Source organism: Cyclopterus lumpus, chromosome 2 (assembly GCF_009769545.1).
Source record: "Cyclopterus lumpus isolate fCycLum1 chromosome 2, fCycLum1.pri, whole genome shotgun sequence".
NCBI classification, from domain to species: domain Eukaryota; kingdom Metazoa; phylum Chordata; class Actinopteri; order Perciformes; family Cyclopteridae; genus Cyclopterus; species Cyclopterus lumpus.
The window spans coordinates 10,578,936-10,596,267 of NC_046967.1; the positions used below are offsets into that span (position 1 = coordinate 10,578,936).

A 17,332-nucleotide genomic window follows, 5' to 3' on the forward strand; every position below is an offset into this window, starting at 1 on the left:
CCGGTGGTTCGCACACGCAGGCAGGTCCGGCCAAAATGGTGAAGAGGAAAAGCCTGGACGACAACGAGCCGGAGTGCGGGAAAGGAATCCCGTTCCCCATCCAGACCTTCCTGTGGAGGCAGACCAGGTCAGTGGGAACTGATAACAGGTGTTTGCCGAGGAGGAGGAGGATCAAAGGGTTGACAGCAGCCGTGTCACACATACAAAAAACAACCGCATTTTTTTAATCCTGTTTTTGCCTTTATCATAATTCAGCCCGCGTGAGTGGGTTTGACTTTGGAGATTTAATGGTGTAACCTACATTTGTCATTTTTGTAATAATAATAATAATCTTATGTGTTCCTCAGTGCATTTCTGCGTCCAAAGTTGGGGAAACAGTATGAAGCATCATGTGTGGTGAGTTATTTCATAATGCCGTGTGTGTGTGTGTGTGTGTGTGTGTGTGTGTGTGTGTGTGTGTGTGTGTGTGTGTGTGTGTGTGTGTGTGTGTGTGTGTGTGTGTGTGTGTGTGTGTGGGGGGGATAATCGCTCCATTCCCAGTAATCTGTTTTTACCTTTAATGCACCTGCAAATCAAGCAAATCATTTAGCAAATGAGTTTTTCCTCTTGCCTCCTCCTATTCATTACCCAGAAGCCAGAAACTCATATCCCTTTGGATCCACACAGAGCTGCCCCCTGTGCCCCCCCCCCCCCCCCCCCCCGGGCATTGCCTCGCTCGGGTTATTGAGATAGAAAGAAAGAGGCTTTAGTTCCTGGCTGATGTCTCTTTCTCTCCTTTCTCTGGCTGCCTCCCCAGTCCTTTGAGCGGGTGCTGGTGGAGAATAAGCTCCACGGGCTGTCGCCGGCCCTGTCGGAGGCCATCCAGAGCATCTCCCGCTGGGAGCTCGTCCAGGCGGCCCTGCCTCATGTCCTCCACTGCACCTCCATCCTGCTGTCGAACAGGAACCGGCTGGGTGAGGACACGCGACACACACACACACACACACACACACACATTACCGCCGCTTTAGGTAGTGAGGTGGCAGCCTCCTCCAGGTTATCCTCATCCAACAACAATGTTGTTTCAGCCACGGGGCCGTTGGAGTCACAGTGCATCACGGGTCAGGGTTAACACGGCGAGAATAATACAATAATAAATGTGTTTATTCAGATGAAAGCACCAAAATACACCAAAAAGAAAAATGTCCAGGAAACTAAAATATACTGAGTATTTAAAGCATCCACATTAGACAAGAGAAAATAATTATTAAAGTCTCTTTAATTAAAGACTATCTAAAAATGGATTAACACAATAAAAGGTGACCCAGGTTGATGTCTTCAAATTATATTCAGAAGACAAAGAAAAGCTAAAAATATGACAATGCATTGTAACAATATTCTAGTCTATATTTTCTTTCTGTCTCCAAAACCACCACAAGTCCTAAAGGACCATATATGCACTCAAACTCAACCCCTCACAAACGCTACACCGTCATTGCGCGACCATTCACTAACTCGCCTTGACCTCTGACCTCCCAACAGGCCACCAGGACAAGCTGGGCGTCGCCGAGACCAAGCTGCTCCACACGCTGCACTGGATGCTGCTGGACGCCGCCCAGGAGTGCAACCACGAGCCCAGCCTGAGCCACGGCTGGTCGGGGGGCAGCAGCAGCAGCGCCTTCCTCCAGCCGGTGGGCAACCAGGGCTCGTCCCCGGGGGCTCCCGGCTCGTGCTCCGGCTCGGCCCTGGGGGGTTCGGGCCCCCAGCACAGCGGCTCCCTGCCGGAGGAGGACGAGCACACTCGCACCAAGCTGTTCCACAAGAGCATGGCCACGGTGGAGCTCTTTGTGTTCCTGTTCGCGCCGCTCATTCATCGCATAAAGGTCTGTACCTGCAGATATGAACATGTTTTATTACGTATGAAACCCTCCAACACGCGTACTCGGTGTCACCCAGATGGCTATCGATCTGTGTGTGCACACTGATACAAAGGTCAGCTTACAATGCTCCCGGGAGCGCACTGTGTTTCCCAACTGAGCGATCGATGACTGTATCTTACGTGCGTGATCATATCATAATAGCAGTGATGATTAAATATGAGCGTTTCCGGTCATAAAACATGTTCCCATGTTGCTTCTCACATTGATTGGATGACGATTAGATGGTTGAGGACGACGTCCGTTAATGCGATTTAATTTTAAAACATTTTCAAGGAGTCGGACCTGACCTTTCGATTGGCCAGCGGTCTGGTGATATGGCAGCCGATGTGGGAGCACCGGCAGCCGGACATCTCTGCCTTCACTGCCCTCATCAAACCCGTCAGAAACATTGTGACAGGTGTGTGTGTGTGGGAAATCATCCTTACGAGTTAATCTATTTAGTTTTGTCGTAATTAAGACGTGTAATCCGCTACGCCTGTCTCAACAGCAAAGAGGAACTCCCCAGTCAACAACCAGTGCAGCCCCTGTGGATCTGGCAACCCGGGTCCCATGGTGAGTGAGCGTTTCAAGCTCAGATCACGTCTGATTCTGGGTGTTGATTGAATGTGTCCGGGAAGTTCCCTTCCCCCTGTTTCAACATCCCCCCCCCCCAGGGGGCTTCCTGCTAATGTTCATTAGCACCAGCCATCTGGGAGCATTAGCGTGGTTAGCCGGGGGGGGGGTCATGGCAGAAAACCCCTCCCTCCGACCTCCGAGCCTTTAATTACCACAAACTGTCTTTTTCCCTGTTGATCCACTCATCTGCAAGTGGCTCTCTCCATCCCTCCTCCTCCCCTCTCTCACCCACAGGGCTTCCAGGTGGTTTGCGAAGCGGCCCAATCAGATTGCTCCTCCCCCGCGGCTGGAGAGCGGAGCTGTCGCCGTGGTAACTCGGTGGAGAAAGGCGGCCCTTCCCAACCGCCCCCGCCGGTGAAAGGCCCTTCCAAGAAAAAGTGAGCGCCCCGTGAATCAAATTAACCTTCGACAAGCAGCGAGATAGGTGGCGCTTGGTCACGTGTGCACTATTGATTTTGACGTTCAATGCCCATCCAGGCTCGCTGCATTTTATCCTGTGGTCGGAAACATATTTATTTATTATTCATTATTCACTTAAAAAGTAAATAACAGTTTGCAGAAAAGTGCTGCGACAGCTTATACCATAGCGTGCCTTATTTTAGGGTTATGGCAAACTAATAATAATGAGCCAAACATCACACGTCAGATAAATAAATACACAGAGGAGGTCAAGGACCTTTTCCTTTCTGGTAAAAAAAAAAACACCGTGACCATTAGTGTCGATTCGTAATTATCAACGCTTTAATGGCGGAAGCTTTCATGAATGAATAACACACAAGGAGGCATGAATAACACACAAGGAGGCAGTTGTGTGACGAAGCAGTGCGGTGACCCACGCTGACACAGAAACCGGTGCCATCATCTTGTTGATGGCAAAACATTTAGCCCTGCGGCGGCGTCTGACACACACACACACACACACGCACACACACGGCACAGCTCGCTCCACTAGCTGGGGAGAGCTGGTGTGTGTGTGTGAATAGCTCCTCCTTCCCCTGTGTAATGCCATTGCTCTCAGTCAGCACACACACACACACACACATGCAGAGCCTTGTCTTGCTTGAGCATCAGCACACCCATCTGACGTTTTGTCCCCACAACCGGGGGTAATTACGCTGAATTAATGTGTCTGACACTGGCAGTGTCTCTGGCCTGGCCTGGCCTGGCATGACATGGCCTGGCTTCATTCGGTCCGCACGCGGCCAGTCTGGAAAATCTACTGGCTTTTCTGTTTTTAAAGTCTGTCATCGTCCTGAATCACCCGACCAGTAGGCGGAGAGAGTGATGTGGGAGAGAGAGAAAAAAAGAAGAGAGGCTGATAAGCCATCCATTGCTCATCTCGACTCATTCTGACAACCGAATAAGTCACCGCGGTGCTCCTCACGATCACTCTGACAGCCAGCAACTGACTGAACAATCTAAATAAGGCCCCCCTCCCCCCGCCAAGCTAGTTATATCCTCATACACTCAAACACCAAAGGGTTGTTTTTTCTTTTCTTCTCGCAGTCACATGGTAATAATGTTTTTATAATATTTTTATCCCGTCCTCTCGCTCGCACACCTCCGCGCCGCCCAGATACAATCGTTCCTGGTCCTGTGATTAATGCCGCTTACTCATCCGAGTGCCGCCGACCGCCGTCACTCACGGAGCGCTGCTGATGCTGAGGCAGTTTCCATGGCAACCGCCGGCTGCTGCATCTCTCCCGACCGCATGGAGTCGAGGGGCCGGGGCCGCTGCCTCTCGGAGGGCCCGGGGGAGGGGGGCTGACTGTCGTCACTCGGTCTCCTTGGCGACCTCGTGTGTGTGCGTGTCGGCGAGACAGCGAAACATGATGCGGCCTCTCCTCTGCCGTCCGCTCTCAGAGTGATTCATGTAGATATCGACCATCTTTTCCTGCTCCATTTATTACGACGGGCAAAGATTAAATGGCCTTCGCGGTCTCTCTCTCTCTCCCTCCCTCCCTCCTCTCGTGGTATATCAATACGTTTCTCCACAATGTGCGGCGCTCCATACGCTCTTGCAGCTCACCAACTGACCTTCATTCCTGCTTATTTATAGTGGACTCACGTAGGCTTAGGCTCCCTCGCTCCCCGTACTCTCCCAATGATGCTGGAGGGGGGCTCTGCCCTTGTTTACCATCCTCCTTTGATGCATTATTAATGAATTAGTGTGGCGGGAGTCGACGACAGGCTAATATAAAAGGAAAGGCCACGACATAGTGTAATTGTAGTGGATGTAGTTGTGTGACAGTACTGGTCCGGCTGGTCCAGATTTCCATAATGTCACTGGCACTTCTTCGCGCATCGTTTATTTTGTCGGCGATATAAAAATACAATTTCATGCAATAAAAAAAAAGTTATAATCTTAATGCAGTGTTTTAAAAAAAAAAAACACTGTTGTTTATGATACGGAAGGGTTGAACCCGCGTCTCTTCCCTCTCCTCTCAGGACATCAGCCCCCGCCGGCCTGCCCACCTCCCTGGCCCAGCGGGCGCGCTACGCCACCTACTTTGACGTGGCGGTGCTGCGCTGCCTGCTGCAGCCACACTGGACGGAGGAGGGCGTGCACTGGGCCCTGATGTACTACCTGCAGCGCCTGAAGCAGATCCTGGAGGAGAGACCTGAACGCGCCCCCGAACCTTTGGTCACGCCTCTGCCGCGCCCACGCAGCAGCTCCATGGTGGCAGCCACGCCCTCGCTGGTCAACACCCACAAGACTCAGGTAACGGCAGGAAGACAAGGGGAGGAGTTCGTGGAAGAGGTCTTTTGGATGCACTGACCTCCGTTTGCTCTGCTGTGCTCTGCAGGACATGACTCTGAAATGCGACGAAGAGGGAAAATCTCTGAGCACAGAGACGTTCACGAAGGTTTCTCTGACCAGCCTCCGTCGACAGGCCGTCCCAGACCTCTCCTCCGACCTGGGCATGAACATTTTCAAGAAGGTCAGAGACGAGAAGATTCCCATTTGCATCAGATTGTGCAGGACCGAGAGGATTGCGGTTCCTAACTGGGAAGCGCGTGTCCCTCCTTTTCCGTTTCAGTTTAAGAACCGGCGCGAGGACCGCGAGAGGAAGGGCTCCATCCCCTTCCATTACACGGGGAAGAAGCGTCAGCGGCGTATGGGCGTTCCGTTCCTGCTCCACGAGGACCACCTGGACGTCTCGCCCACCCGCAGCACCTTCTCCTTCGGGAGCTTCTCTGGCCTCGGAGACGACCGGCGGGCTCTGGACCGCGGGGGCTGGCAGGCCACCATCATGGGTAGGCAGGGCGCCGTTCCTAATCAGAGTAGATTGCATGTCACCGGTCCGCAGGCGGGCTTCCTCTTCATTAAGAGTCAGAGGATTCTGTTTGGATCCGGCTGTCAGCTGGTGAATTAGGTCACTTCATTACCGTTATGTATGTCTTATTAGCTCTCTTCTTTGAGAAGTGTGCATTTGCTCAAGGCACAAAGACACTATTCAGAGCTAGTGACTTTTTAGAGCCTTCCTTGAACCCCACACTGTCACCACGCGGTTATATGTCTACTCGGCTTAGCTGCTCCTTCAAATTAACTCCACGGATGACCTTTTTGTTGGTATCTCCATGTGTTTGATTCAACCGGATGTATCCATCAGTATCTGTGTCACTTTTCCAGGCAAGTTCACACGGAGGGGCAGCACGGACACGGCCGCAGACGCCGACAGCCTGAGCGCCAAACACTCCCATTCCCACCACTCGCTGCTCAGAGACATGCCCGACCACTCCAACAGCCACAGCGACAACACCGTCAAAGAGGGTGAGGGGCAGAGCGCCGGGCGGCCACGTTTCCAAATGACACGGCACTCTAGTCTACAAATATACAACATTTAAAGAACATACACAGTGTATGAACCACATAACAAACAGTCAAACCACAACGTGCTATGAGATGAAATATGCATTCATATCACTGTCCATCCGCTACAAAGACAATGCTGGCTCCTCCGAGACCTGCAGAGCAGAAATAGGACAGGATTATATAACAGTAATATTCCTTTGACAATGCTAATTTGCATACCAATAGCTCCTCACAGGCACGCTACTGAGAACAAAACATACTAATTATAGAAGAGAGTTGATTCTGAAAGGATTGACGCCAGAGGGTTTTATTTCTCAGCACAATATTTATTTTAAAAAAACAATTTGAGAGGAAGTAAAGAAAGAAATGCTGCAGTGTTGAAAATAGAATATAGAAATCAACACGAGAAAACTGTAATTCCACCCACGGTGGCGGCGGCCTCCTGCATGATAACATCCATCCATCTGTACCCTCCTCTCATGATAACATCCATCCATCTGTACCCTCCTCTCATGATAACATCCATCCATCTGTGACCTCCTCTCACTGCCTCCTCCTGCAGTGCGATCCCAGATCTCCACCATCACCATGGCAGCGTTCAACACCACGGTGGCATCCTTCAACGTCGGCTATGCCGACTTCTTCACGGAGCACATGAAGAAGCTCTGTAACCCCGCCACCGCCCCCGAGCTCCCCATGGAGCCGCTGGCCTGCGCCAACCTGCCGCGCAGCTTCACCGACTCCTGCATCAACTACTCCTGTCTGGAGGAAGGGGAGAACATCGAGGGCACCAATAACTTTGTGCTGAAGAACGGCATGCTGGACCTCACTGTGAGTGTTCGGGCGCTCAATGGAAACCTACAGTAAATGATCCCTGTGGGCAAATACATATAAAGGAAGGTATTGACCTGCTGTGGCTCTCCTCAGCAACAATGACACCACTGGGAATCCAAACTGAATTGTTTGCTTTCTTTTTATTGCTCCGGAAATTTTTTTAGAAAATGTCAAATTTGCAGCTTTCTCTTGCACATTAATACAATTTAACAACGATCCGACTTCTTGTGTTTCAGGCCGTCTTGCGGGCTCTCTACGCCGTCCTCAGCCACGACATTAGTTCCAGGATCTGCGACGTGGCTCTCAATATCATCGACTGCCTGCTGCAGCTGGGCGTGGTGCCCGGCATGGGCAAGAAGCTGTCCAAGCCCGACAACAAGGAGAACCAGGAGGCCCGAGCCAAAGACGCGTCCGGCCAGGGCCTCGGAGGAGGCGCCCAGGGAGGCGGGGCGGTCCCAGGAGGAGGGGGCGATGGAGGCGGAGGTGGTGGTGGAGGAGGAGGCGGAGGAGGGGGAGGAGGAGGAGGAGGAGGAGGGGGAAGCGGTGGAGGGAGCAGGGAAGGGAGCAAAGATGATGTGAAGAATAACAAGGACAACAATAAAAAGGTGGGTTTCTTTCTGTATTTTTTTGCGGTGGTTATATCCAAATACATCCACATAAGCGTCCCGTGGGGTTTGATGTGTGTGCTCCCTTCACTCCTCCGACAGGAAGAGGGCTCCGGCTTCAGCACCCACCGCCTGGCTCTGACCATGCTCATAAAGATAGTGAAGTCGCTGGGCTGCGCCTACGGCTGCGGCGAGGGACACCGCGGACTGTCCGGGGACCGCCTCAGGATGCAGGTCAGACCTTTTTGTCTCCGGGGCTCCAACGTGCTGCGGGGCTGAGGATCTAACTTCAGGGAGAAAGCAGCTGCGCTCCTATTTCAATGCCGATCAATATGTTTTGCTGTTCTATTAAGTTGTTTTGGAGGAACACAAATCTATCCAGACAGCTGATATCTTTCATGCGAATCAATGAAACATGATGAAGGCCTTTAAAAAAAAATTGTATTCCTCCCTGACTCCTTCTTCTCATTTGTCCAACACTTCCTGTTTCCAACTCTTTCCTTTCAGGCCCAGAACTGCCTGACCAGCCTTTATAAGCTGGACAAGGTGCAGTTTCGACAGACAATGCACGAGTACGTCAACAAAGACTCTCTCAATAACATTGTGGACTTCCTGCATGCACTGCTGGGCTTCTGCATGGAGCCCATCACCGACAGTAAGTATGGTGGCGCGTGTGAGCGTGGGACCAGATGCAGATCTAATGCAAATATGATAGCAAATGCACAAATGAGGGCTTTTGATTCAGCTCAGTACTGATGCTGTATAGAAAGAAGTCCTGGAAGAGGCTGCAGCGGGCATTTCTATTTAATTTTTGCCGATGATTCATCTGGTAGTTATTATTTTAGAGTCCACGACCGACGCAGATGTCACACAAGCAGTAGTGCGGGTGCTACATTACATCGTGGGTATACGATAGAGAGTTAGTGATCACTAATGCGGTGGACAAAAGCTGAATTGCGGTGCAACTGTCTCACCCTGCACTTCGACTTTGCATTCCAGCGCTCTCACTGTTTATATATCTGTTTTGTTTTTTTCCCCCCCTTTCCTCCTTCCACTCGGCCCTGCTCGTCCCTTAAATGTCCCCCTCCTGCTTCCATCTTCCCTCTTTTACCGAATCCTATACCTTCCTCACCCGCTCATCCATTCTGTACACTTGCCAATCCAAAAGCTTCGCCCCATGACATCTCTGCTCAATCAGCGGCTTGATTGCTGAGCATCGAGACACATTGTACATGCCAATTCAGTTTTGCAGACGACAGACAATTGTGCAATTGGCAAGTTACTGAACCGATGACTGTTCTCAAAGAGAAAAGGGCACCCTGTTTAGTTTTTTGGTGTGTGTGTGTGTGTGTGTGTGCGTGCGTCTCGAGTTCGCCTCCTCCCAGAGGCGGGGTGCCGCCGCCTCCACGTCTGTGCTGGCCTGATGTCAATCAACTTGTGCCCCGCCTCTTTTCTCTTGCAGAGTACGGCAGTGCAGGTGAGAGGTCCAGGAGGGCGAAAAAAAGAAACATCGGTAGATACACACGATCAATAATCAATAACGGTCAATAAATATAGTAAAACGAGATGAACGTACTCACCTGATCAGACCCTTCCCTATAGGCACCGCTTCCATTGCTGCACCCCTCACTCTCTCTCTCTCTCTCTCTCTGCAAGTGACAACACTCGCCTGCAACTAAATTTGTGTGGTTAAATCTGGTATTTATGGCGCTTATACATTTTGCATAAATAGTTGAACTGGACCAAGAGAACAAGCCCCACACTCTATGTTTTTTTATAGCAGGCAGTCTCTTGCATGTATTCCTAATCCCTGACCCAGAATCCTTTTCAGTTTGCTTCTCCCCCATATGCTTTATGGACCCTTTTAATTTGCCCCCCCCCCTTCCCCTCCCTGTTGTACTTGAGCTGATCAGCTGTCAATAACAATCTAAACCACCCCCCCTGTGTGATCCGTGGTCTCTCCGGCCTCCCTCTTCATTCCAGACAAGGCAGGCTTCGGGAACAACTTCACCACGGGGGACAACAAGTCCGTGGCCCAGAACATGGAGGCGGTCGTGGTGGGCTGCATGTTCAAGTCCCTCATCACCCGCTGCGCTTCCACCACGCACGAGCTGCACAGCCCCGAGAACCTGGTGAGCGGCGTGCGCCCCCGTCCACGCGCAATCACTTATGCGGCCTTTTGTTAATGCCTCGCCATAACGTGATGGATTGGACATGAGTGGTACGTTAATCTCGCCGGGTCGAAGGAAGACATCGTTGGAGCTTCTCTCGGTTCTTTATTACAAATGGAGAACGAATATGTTAATAACAGAGTGTCTCAGAGTGTTGCTTCCGAGACCTTTATTTTGATTTTTGAAGGCCGAGGCACGCGACGACATTCAAACCACATGGGGAAGAGGAGACAAACACCCTGAATGACGTTTCAGCAGTTATAGTGCGGCGCTAATTCAATTCAATTCAGTTTATTTTCAGTAAATTACAAATTTGCCTCAGAGGGCTTTACAATCTGCACACATACGACATCCCTGTCCCAGAAAAACTCCCCAAAAATAACCTTTGCTGGGGAAAAAAGGAAAGAAACCTTCAGGAGAGCAACAGAGGAGGATCAATAGATGTCATGTGACCAGATGAACAGCATTACAGAGTTACATAAACACATTACACGAATATGACAATGTATGAATGGACCTCCAATCCATGAAACAGAAGGAGGTACACTGTAAAATGTAATTAGTGACCTTACTTAAAAAAATAATAGTGAGCTTAACTCATTTCTGCTTACTTTGTTGAGCATACTTTAGTTTTGTTTTGTATGGCCTTATGTAAAACGTCTTTGTGTGTTTTAAAAAGCGCTATATAAATTATTATTATTATTATTATACCTAAAGAAACTTGGTAAAGAACACTTTCTGGTGGGTCAAGTTATTAAACTTATCATCTCAAGTAAACTTTAGTTTAAAAAAAAAAAACGAGTGAGGACCCGTATGCAAAGCTCGGCCGCGCTCGACTCTAATACGCATGCGCAGTTGAGCTCTGACGACGTTCTTTGTGAGGCGGAACGACGCAAGCGGGAAGAAAGCGCCATTGTGTGAAGTTATTTTAAGGTAAGTTTCAGCTTCATAATGAAACGTTACCGTTCATCTGTTTAGCAAACTTCGTCGTCTCTTCGCCATATTCTTCATATGTTAATTATTGGTTGGACGTTAACTTTACGGCTTCTATTTCGAAAGCTAATGTTAGCTAGCGGTTAAGCTAGCTAGCGTTTAAGCTAGCTGGACCGTCAAGTCCACCGCGTGTAACCCCTCTAGAAGAGCTTCAGTGTAAATATAACCACAACTTGCGCAAACTTAGCGTGCTTATTAGCGTGTGCAATGATAATTATGTCAATCTTTCAGGGCCACTCTTGAATTCGGTTGTTAATAACCGTGGCTGGCTCACTCGTGTGCCCTGAACGCACCATTATGCGAGTCACGCAACGTTACTGTCATTGAATGAAGATGAAATGTTAAGTTGAACGAGGAGTAATTCAACGACAACCGTATGACGGCTGACCTCTCGGCCACAGCGAGTGGCACCGTGTCCCAACAGCAAGCGGTACTCTACGTTTGTTATTGTGTAGGTCTAATATGACTACATCTTAAATTATCATACTCTTTCCTTTAGATTCTGGCTGAGTTCTGTTGCTTATCAAGCAAAAATCTGCACGAAAATGCACTTTTTTCTTTATGTTGTTACTAAAGTAGTGCTATTGCATGCAGAGCTGTCAATTGATTGTCCTTTAACACTTAGGAATTGTGTGTGTTTGAGTACAGATGTGACAGAGTGAACAGCAGTCCTCCGTGGCCCTCCTGTCATCCTTGGAGATGAGAACGCACACTTCTTCAAGACGGGCTTTGTAAGTAGACTTTACTCAACATTATTTAACTGCCCAATCTATCTCTTGATTCACTGATCACGTATCCCTGATTGGGGCCCTTTTTGGTCTCGAGTCGCCCCATTCAAAACCCAAATGCCTTCAAGAATAATAAAAAAAACACCTCATATCACACCCAAACGGGTATCTGTACACCTTCACATTTCTGCATGATAGTAGAGGGCTTCTACTAATATCTCCTGTTACCAAAAAAAAGAATAAAACAGGGTTTTCCCTTGTAACATCATCACCATTTCTTTGTTGCCTATATGCTTTTTGGGCAATATGCTTCCTCTACTGCAACAGGAGATATAGTCACACTTGATATGTAATTGTTTTTTTTTTTATGCTGATGTTGTTGTTGTTAGGACTCCGGTGACCTTCTGGACACGTCCCACACCTTCATGGGGATCCTGACAGTGATTGCTGAAGACACTGTGGCCTCTCCTCATGGGTGGCCATGACAATCTTCTGCATGCCATGTGCCTCCTCTTTGGACTTATTTACAATATGGATTGTGGAGGTCCATTCATACATTCTGTCATATTCATTTAATGTGTTTATGTAACTCTGAGATGCTGTTCATCTGTACACATGACATCTATTGCTTCTGTCCATCCTGAAGGTTTCTTACCTTTTTCCCCTGTGAAAGGTTTTTTTCTATTGCTTGGAAGTTTTTCCTGATCCGATGTGAGGTCAAAGGTCAGGGATGTCGTATGTGTACAGATTGTAAAGCCTGTCTTCACGATGTGCTTGGTGTGTGACATGCCGGGTTTTCTGAAGTGGAATTTTTTCAAATGCCAAAACTGTTTATCATGTGTTACAAAACTTAATCTGGCAACACGTCAAGCATTTTAAGAAAATGTGTGAGGACAAAAACTCAAATCCATTTGTTTTTCTTCTAAATAAACGTTGTCTTCCATTATAACTGTTCTCAGCTTATAGTTTGTAGTTCAGTTTACTAGAGAATTTTAAGGCAATCGGTTTCCTGATTATTTCCTAGTAATGTGGACGTTTGGACTTGTAAAGATAACTCTTTCTTATTACTACTGCTTACTTAATATAACTTGGATCTGTAAGTTGTCTGAATTGACTATTTATTATCAACATGATTAAATATTTTAAGTTAACTTCACTCAGATCCTTAAATTGTCTGAATTAAAATGTTATAGTTAACCTAATTAATAATTTTGAGTTAACTATACTAATGTTTACTGCAATTACATGAGTTGCCTAAACCTGCTCACCAGGCAGGAGGCATCAGACACATCCAGGTCCAATGGACCCTATGAGACGTGAAGTCACAAAGACTCCGGGGAGGAAGCAGAGTTGTAAATTCATCCATAAGTAGAGAGAGAAGATGAGATAGGTGCTCAGTGTATCCTAAAAAAAAAGACCTGTGCTACATTCAAGAGTGTTGATGATAACCCTGTCTTTGTATATTTGTCTACGTGTACATGTGAGTGCGCCGAGGTGCCTAGAAAGCCTCGAGGCTGGCAGGACCGGTGCACGTTGGTGGGAGATGACACACTCTTGCAAAGGCATCGTGGCACCGGATCAGAGGCCACCCACTCACAAGCTGGAGCCGGAGGATGGAGCTCCGATGAACTCCATCCTCCGTTTATGCATACGTGCATGTTAAGACATGCACGCTGTTTGATGCGGACTATGCACAGTAAGATCGGCCTGATTCTGTTTGTTTTTTCTGGGCCGGTCAAATTTTTCGTTTGTCTGTTTTCTGTCCCTCTCTTTCTCTCACTCCGCCCTCTTCCTCTCCAGGGTCTGTACTGCGACATCCGCCAGCTGGTGCAGTTCATTAAGGAGGCCCACGGAAACGTGTTCCGCAGGGTGGCGCTGAGCGCGCTCCTGGACAGCGCCGAGAAGGTCGCCACCGCCAAGAAGCCCGAAGAGAAGGAAGAGACCAAGCAGCCCGGACCCAGGAGGTACTGGCCAATCAGCGGCCACACGTGGTCTCTATGACATCATATTTTCAGGTTAAATCGACAGAAAATGTCTTGTTCTGAGTGTCTTTGAGCACAGACTTAAACGCCCCTTCCCTTATTAAATATAATGGAATATTTATCATCCAATTCCAGTGATTGGTTCCTACTCAGAGCTACGCTTCTCATCAACGCTGGCTGTTGTTTTTTTTCATTTTCTTTGTTTTTTTTCTGTCCTGTCTGCATCTGTTTTGTGATGTTTCTTACTATTCAAACATGATGTGGCGAAGGGGAGGGGGGGCTCCTTTTTGCCTCATCATGTGACCCCCGAGCAAGGTCTTGCACCTTGATGAGACGCAACATTACAGTTCAGCCGGTTAATATTTAAGATTGCCCGATGGCAAGTATGACAGGTGTTAAGAATAATGTGTAATAACCTAAAATTAGAAATAAAAAATATACGGTACACATTAAAAAAAATGAATAAATGGCTGTAATGTGAGGCTAATGATTAATAGAAGAATAAATAATTAAACTTGGTCCCATATACATGTATGGTTTGCATAATAGTGGCATTAATCCATAATGTAGTATTAATTATGTAGGACATTTCCTGGGACTAAGAATAGATCGAATGGAGATGTAATGGATAATATGTAAATGTCTTATTGAATTTTTAATATGGATGATCAGTCAACTTGTTGTATAGTTTTTTTCTTTTCTGTTACTTTAACTGCAAAACATGTTTAAAAAAAAAAAAAAAAGACGCAGTATAATCAGAAACGTATATATAAAAATATTAATTAAAATAAGTGCAGTGGATGATTTCCAACTGCAAATCTAATGAGTCAACCCAGCTGGCCAAACATCTAAAACGTCACTGACTCTTCTCGAACAAAACCATGTGCGTGTGTGTGTGTGTGTGTGTGTGTGTGCGCGTGCGTGCGTGCGTGCGTGCGTGCGTGTGTGTGTGTGTGCGTGTGCGTGCGCGCGTGCGTGCGTGCGTGTGTGTGTGTGTAGGTCAGAGGCGGGTGTGTCCGGGGAGAAGGGTCAGGTGTCCAGTGCTGCAGATGAGTGTCGCAGCTACATCTCCAGCAGACCCCCCCAGACCCCCGAACAGTGAGTGTCCACCTCACACCATCTCCATATAGCGCCATCTATGTCGAGTCCCAGCTGCCATTCCTCTGCGCCCCCCCCCCCCCCATTTTTTTAAAAGCTGAAGTTTGTATCCTCGTGTTCAAACCCCCGACCCTTCCTCCCGCTCCCCTCCAGTGACGAGCAGCTACCGGGCGCCCTGCTGGGCCGGAAGGACTTCTGGAGGAAGATGTTTAAGTCGCAGAGCGCCGCCAGCGACACCAGCAGCCAATCGGAGCAGGACACCTCGGAGTGCACCACCGCGCACTCCGGCACTACCACCGACCGGCGCTCTCGCTCCAGGTCTCGCCGCATCTCTCTTCGCAAGAAGCTGAAGCTGCCGATAGGTGAGAGGGCATTTCATCAGGTTTAAGATTAACGTGTCAAATCTAAATAAACGTGACAATTTCCCCTTAAAAGAGGTTTTCCCCCACCCAAGAAGTGAACTAAATACATAACTTTTAATCAAAGAGTGTCAGTATTTAGTCAAAGATGGCATATTGACTGATTTCTGAGCTTCCACATCATCCCACAGTGTGTATGCCTCATTTGCCGTCCCAGGCGTTCAGCCTTGAAAATCTTTCTTGACACGCCGTGTGTTTGTTTTTTTGTATGTCACACATTGGAACATGGAGTCCCTTCATCTCCTTCCGGTCTGTTTGTTGTTGTCCCCCCCGCCCCCACCTCTGTGACTCAGCATGCCGCAGGACTGTTCGCCTGCCACTCACTCTCTCTGTCCTACGTATGTGGATGTGGAACCATCTCCATGCACTATTTTATTCACGCCTGTTTGTGTTTGGTCATCTCCCCCCCCCCTCCCCGGGTGTCGAGTTGTGTTTGCAAAATTGTATCCGAAAAAAATTCAACATTCAGATATGTAAATATATATACCGGATCGGGATGAGCAGGGTTGCAGTAACTAGTGTCGTAGTGGTCATTCAGTAACCTTTAATTCACATTTTTTAATTTGTAGATTCATTTATTACATTGGTTTTCGTGTAAATATTCACATTAAATTGGCAAAAACACACATGACACTCAACATAATCTGAATACATTTTATTTTCTCACACACACACACACTTGCCGGTGTGACCGACGATGTAATTTGCAAATGCCACTCGGCCCCGGAGTCTCATGCAAATTTATTTTTTGTGCCTTTTTGTATGATTTTTGAATGAACCTCAGTCTGTGGAATCTATGTGGCGACTAGGGAATGCTCTCCCCTGTGTGTGTGTGTGTGTGTGTGTGTGTGTGTGTGTGTGTGTGTGCGCGCCTTCATAACCCTGTGTTTGCAAGACGTTATACATTTCCTTTGTTTTGCAGTGTCACTTGTTCATGCACATCTTGTTCGCGTGTCTCCAGGCAACTGGCTGAAGCGATCCTCTCTTTCTGGACTGACCGACGGCGTCGAGGACCTGCTGGACATCAGCTCCGTGGACCGACTCTCCTTCATACGCCAGAGTTCAAAGGTCAGGGGAGGGGGGCGGGGAGGGGTTGACCGCTACTACGACAGCATTGTTGTGATATTAGATACAAATGATGTCGTTGGTTTTTCTTGGGCATTTGGCTCTGAAACAGCATTTAGACTTTTATTTTGAAAGGTGAAATACGTTTTGAGGGATACGGTAGAATGCCGAGGTGTGTGTTCCTGCGTCTCAGGTGAAGTTCACCAGCGCCGTGAAGATGTCCGAAGGGGTCGCGGTGGGGCCGGAGTACGCCAGGGACGAGGAGGAGAATTTCTTCAAGCGGCTCGGTAAATGGAGGTCTGGCAGGAGGAATCCATCCAAGCTTCACCACACAGAAGAGAAAGATGGTAGACCTCCCCGACCCCGGGGTGCCCCTCGCCCACCCCACCCCACACGCCCCCATCGTCCTTTAATCCTTTCTCCCTCCCTCTGTTTGTCCGTGTGGTGTCGTGTCTCCGCCTCGCAACTCGTTGGTCCTTCCTCTTCTGCCAGTTCCTCCGTCCGTCCATTCTCCATGTCAGCTCGGCCGGATAGCTGCCTGCTCCCCTCTGTTAGCCTCAGTGTGTTACTGTCAACCCATCAGTGTCTAGTTTGTACGCAACAAAAAAAAGAAAATTGGCATAAATGTCTTTATATTACCAACGTCACATCCCCTCCTTTCCAACTCTGCACGTTCCTGTTCTCTTCAGCAATGAACACCCCTCCCTCTCCTCCTCTTTCTTTCACCCACTGGTGGAAAGAGAGGAACAACGGAGGCGTGAGATCCACTCATATATCTATGAAAAACCATCTTTCTACTGTCGAGCGTATATATATATCTCTCTGTGCTACTGTGGCAAAGCATGACGCTGTCGGCGCTCTCTCCGTCTCTTCTGTGGTGACGTCTGGTGGTATTTTTTCCCAACGCCTGAGTTTCAGTGAAGTGATAAAAGCAGAATGGTCCACAGACAGCTTTCCTCTGTACGGCCTTGGTTACACTTGATTTCATCCATCCCATTATGGAAAATATATTATATAAGAGACCTGAAGATGGCCTTTTTTTCTCTCTCCCCCTTCAATTGAAATCCAAGTGTAACCACCGCCGAT

The 17,332-nt window shown here is 48.3% G+C and overlaps 1 protein-coding gene and 1 long non-coding RNA gene across 2 annotated transcripts in view; both read left to right on the forward strand.

Annotated features, from left to right (window-relative positions):
• Nucleotides 1-35: 35 nt before the first annotated feature.
• Nucleotides 36-17,332, forward strand: part of LOC117744889 (protein unc-80 homolog) — a 33,021-nt gene continuing 15,724 nt past the window's right edge. The window contains exons 1-22 of the mRNA XM_034552911.1: nucleotides 36-127; nucleotides 348-396; nucleotides 797-953; nucleotides 1,522-1,862; nucleotides 2,193-2,316; nucleotides 2,407-2,471; nucleotides 2,769-2,911; nucleotides 4,983-5,256; nucleotides 5,342-5,476; nucleotides 5,576-5,792; nucleotides 6,169-6,309; nucleotides 6,914-7,182; nucleotides 7,422-7,790; nucleotides 7,893-8,024; nucleotides 8,298-8,445; nucleotides 9,253-9,303; nucleotides 9,774-9,922; nucleotides 13,483-13,646; nucleotides 14,664-14,762; nucleotides 14,916-15,124; nucleotides 16,143-16,249; nucleotides 16,440-16,593. Of these exons, the coding sequence (XP_034408802.1) occupies nucleotides 36-127; nucleotides 348-396; nucleotides 797-953; nucleotides 1,522-1,862; nucleotides 2,193-2,316; nucleotides 2,407-2,471; nucleotides 2,769-2,911; nucleotides 4,983-5,256; nucleotides 5,342-5,476; nucleotides 5,576-5,792; nucleotides 6,169-6,309; nucleotides 6,914-7,182; nucleotides 7,422-7,790; nucleotides 7,893-8,024; nucleotides 8,298-8,445; nucleotides 9,253-9,303; nucleotides 9,774-9,922; nucleotides 13,483-13,646; nucleotides 14,664-14,762; nucleotides 14,916-15,124; nucleotides 16,143-16,249; nucleotides 16,440-16,593 (3,589 nt within the window). The remainder of the gene's footprint in view (nucleotides 128-347; nucleotides 397-796; nucleotides 954-1,521; nucleotides 1,863-2,192; nucleotides 2,317-2,406; nucleotides 2,472-2,768; nucleotides 2,912-4,982; nucleotides 5,257-5,341; nucleotides 5,477-5,575; nucleotides 5,793-6,168; nucleotides 6,310-6,913; nucleotides 7,183-7,421; nucleotides 7,791-7,892; nucleotides 8,025-8,297; nucleotides 8,446-9,252; nucleotides 9,304-9,773; nucleotides 9,923-13,482; nucleotides 13,647-14,663; nucleotides 14,763-14,915; nucleotides 15,125-16,142; nucleotides 16,250-16,439; nucleotides 16,594-17,332) is intronic.
• LOC117744905 lies at nucleotides 10,843-12,310 on the forward strand. Its single transcript, XR_004611190.1, has 3 exons — nucleotides 10,843-10,894; nucleotides 11,603-11,685; nucleotides 12,072-12,310. It is a non-coding gene; the product is annotated as an uncharacterized LOC117744905 (long non-coding RNA).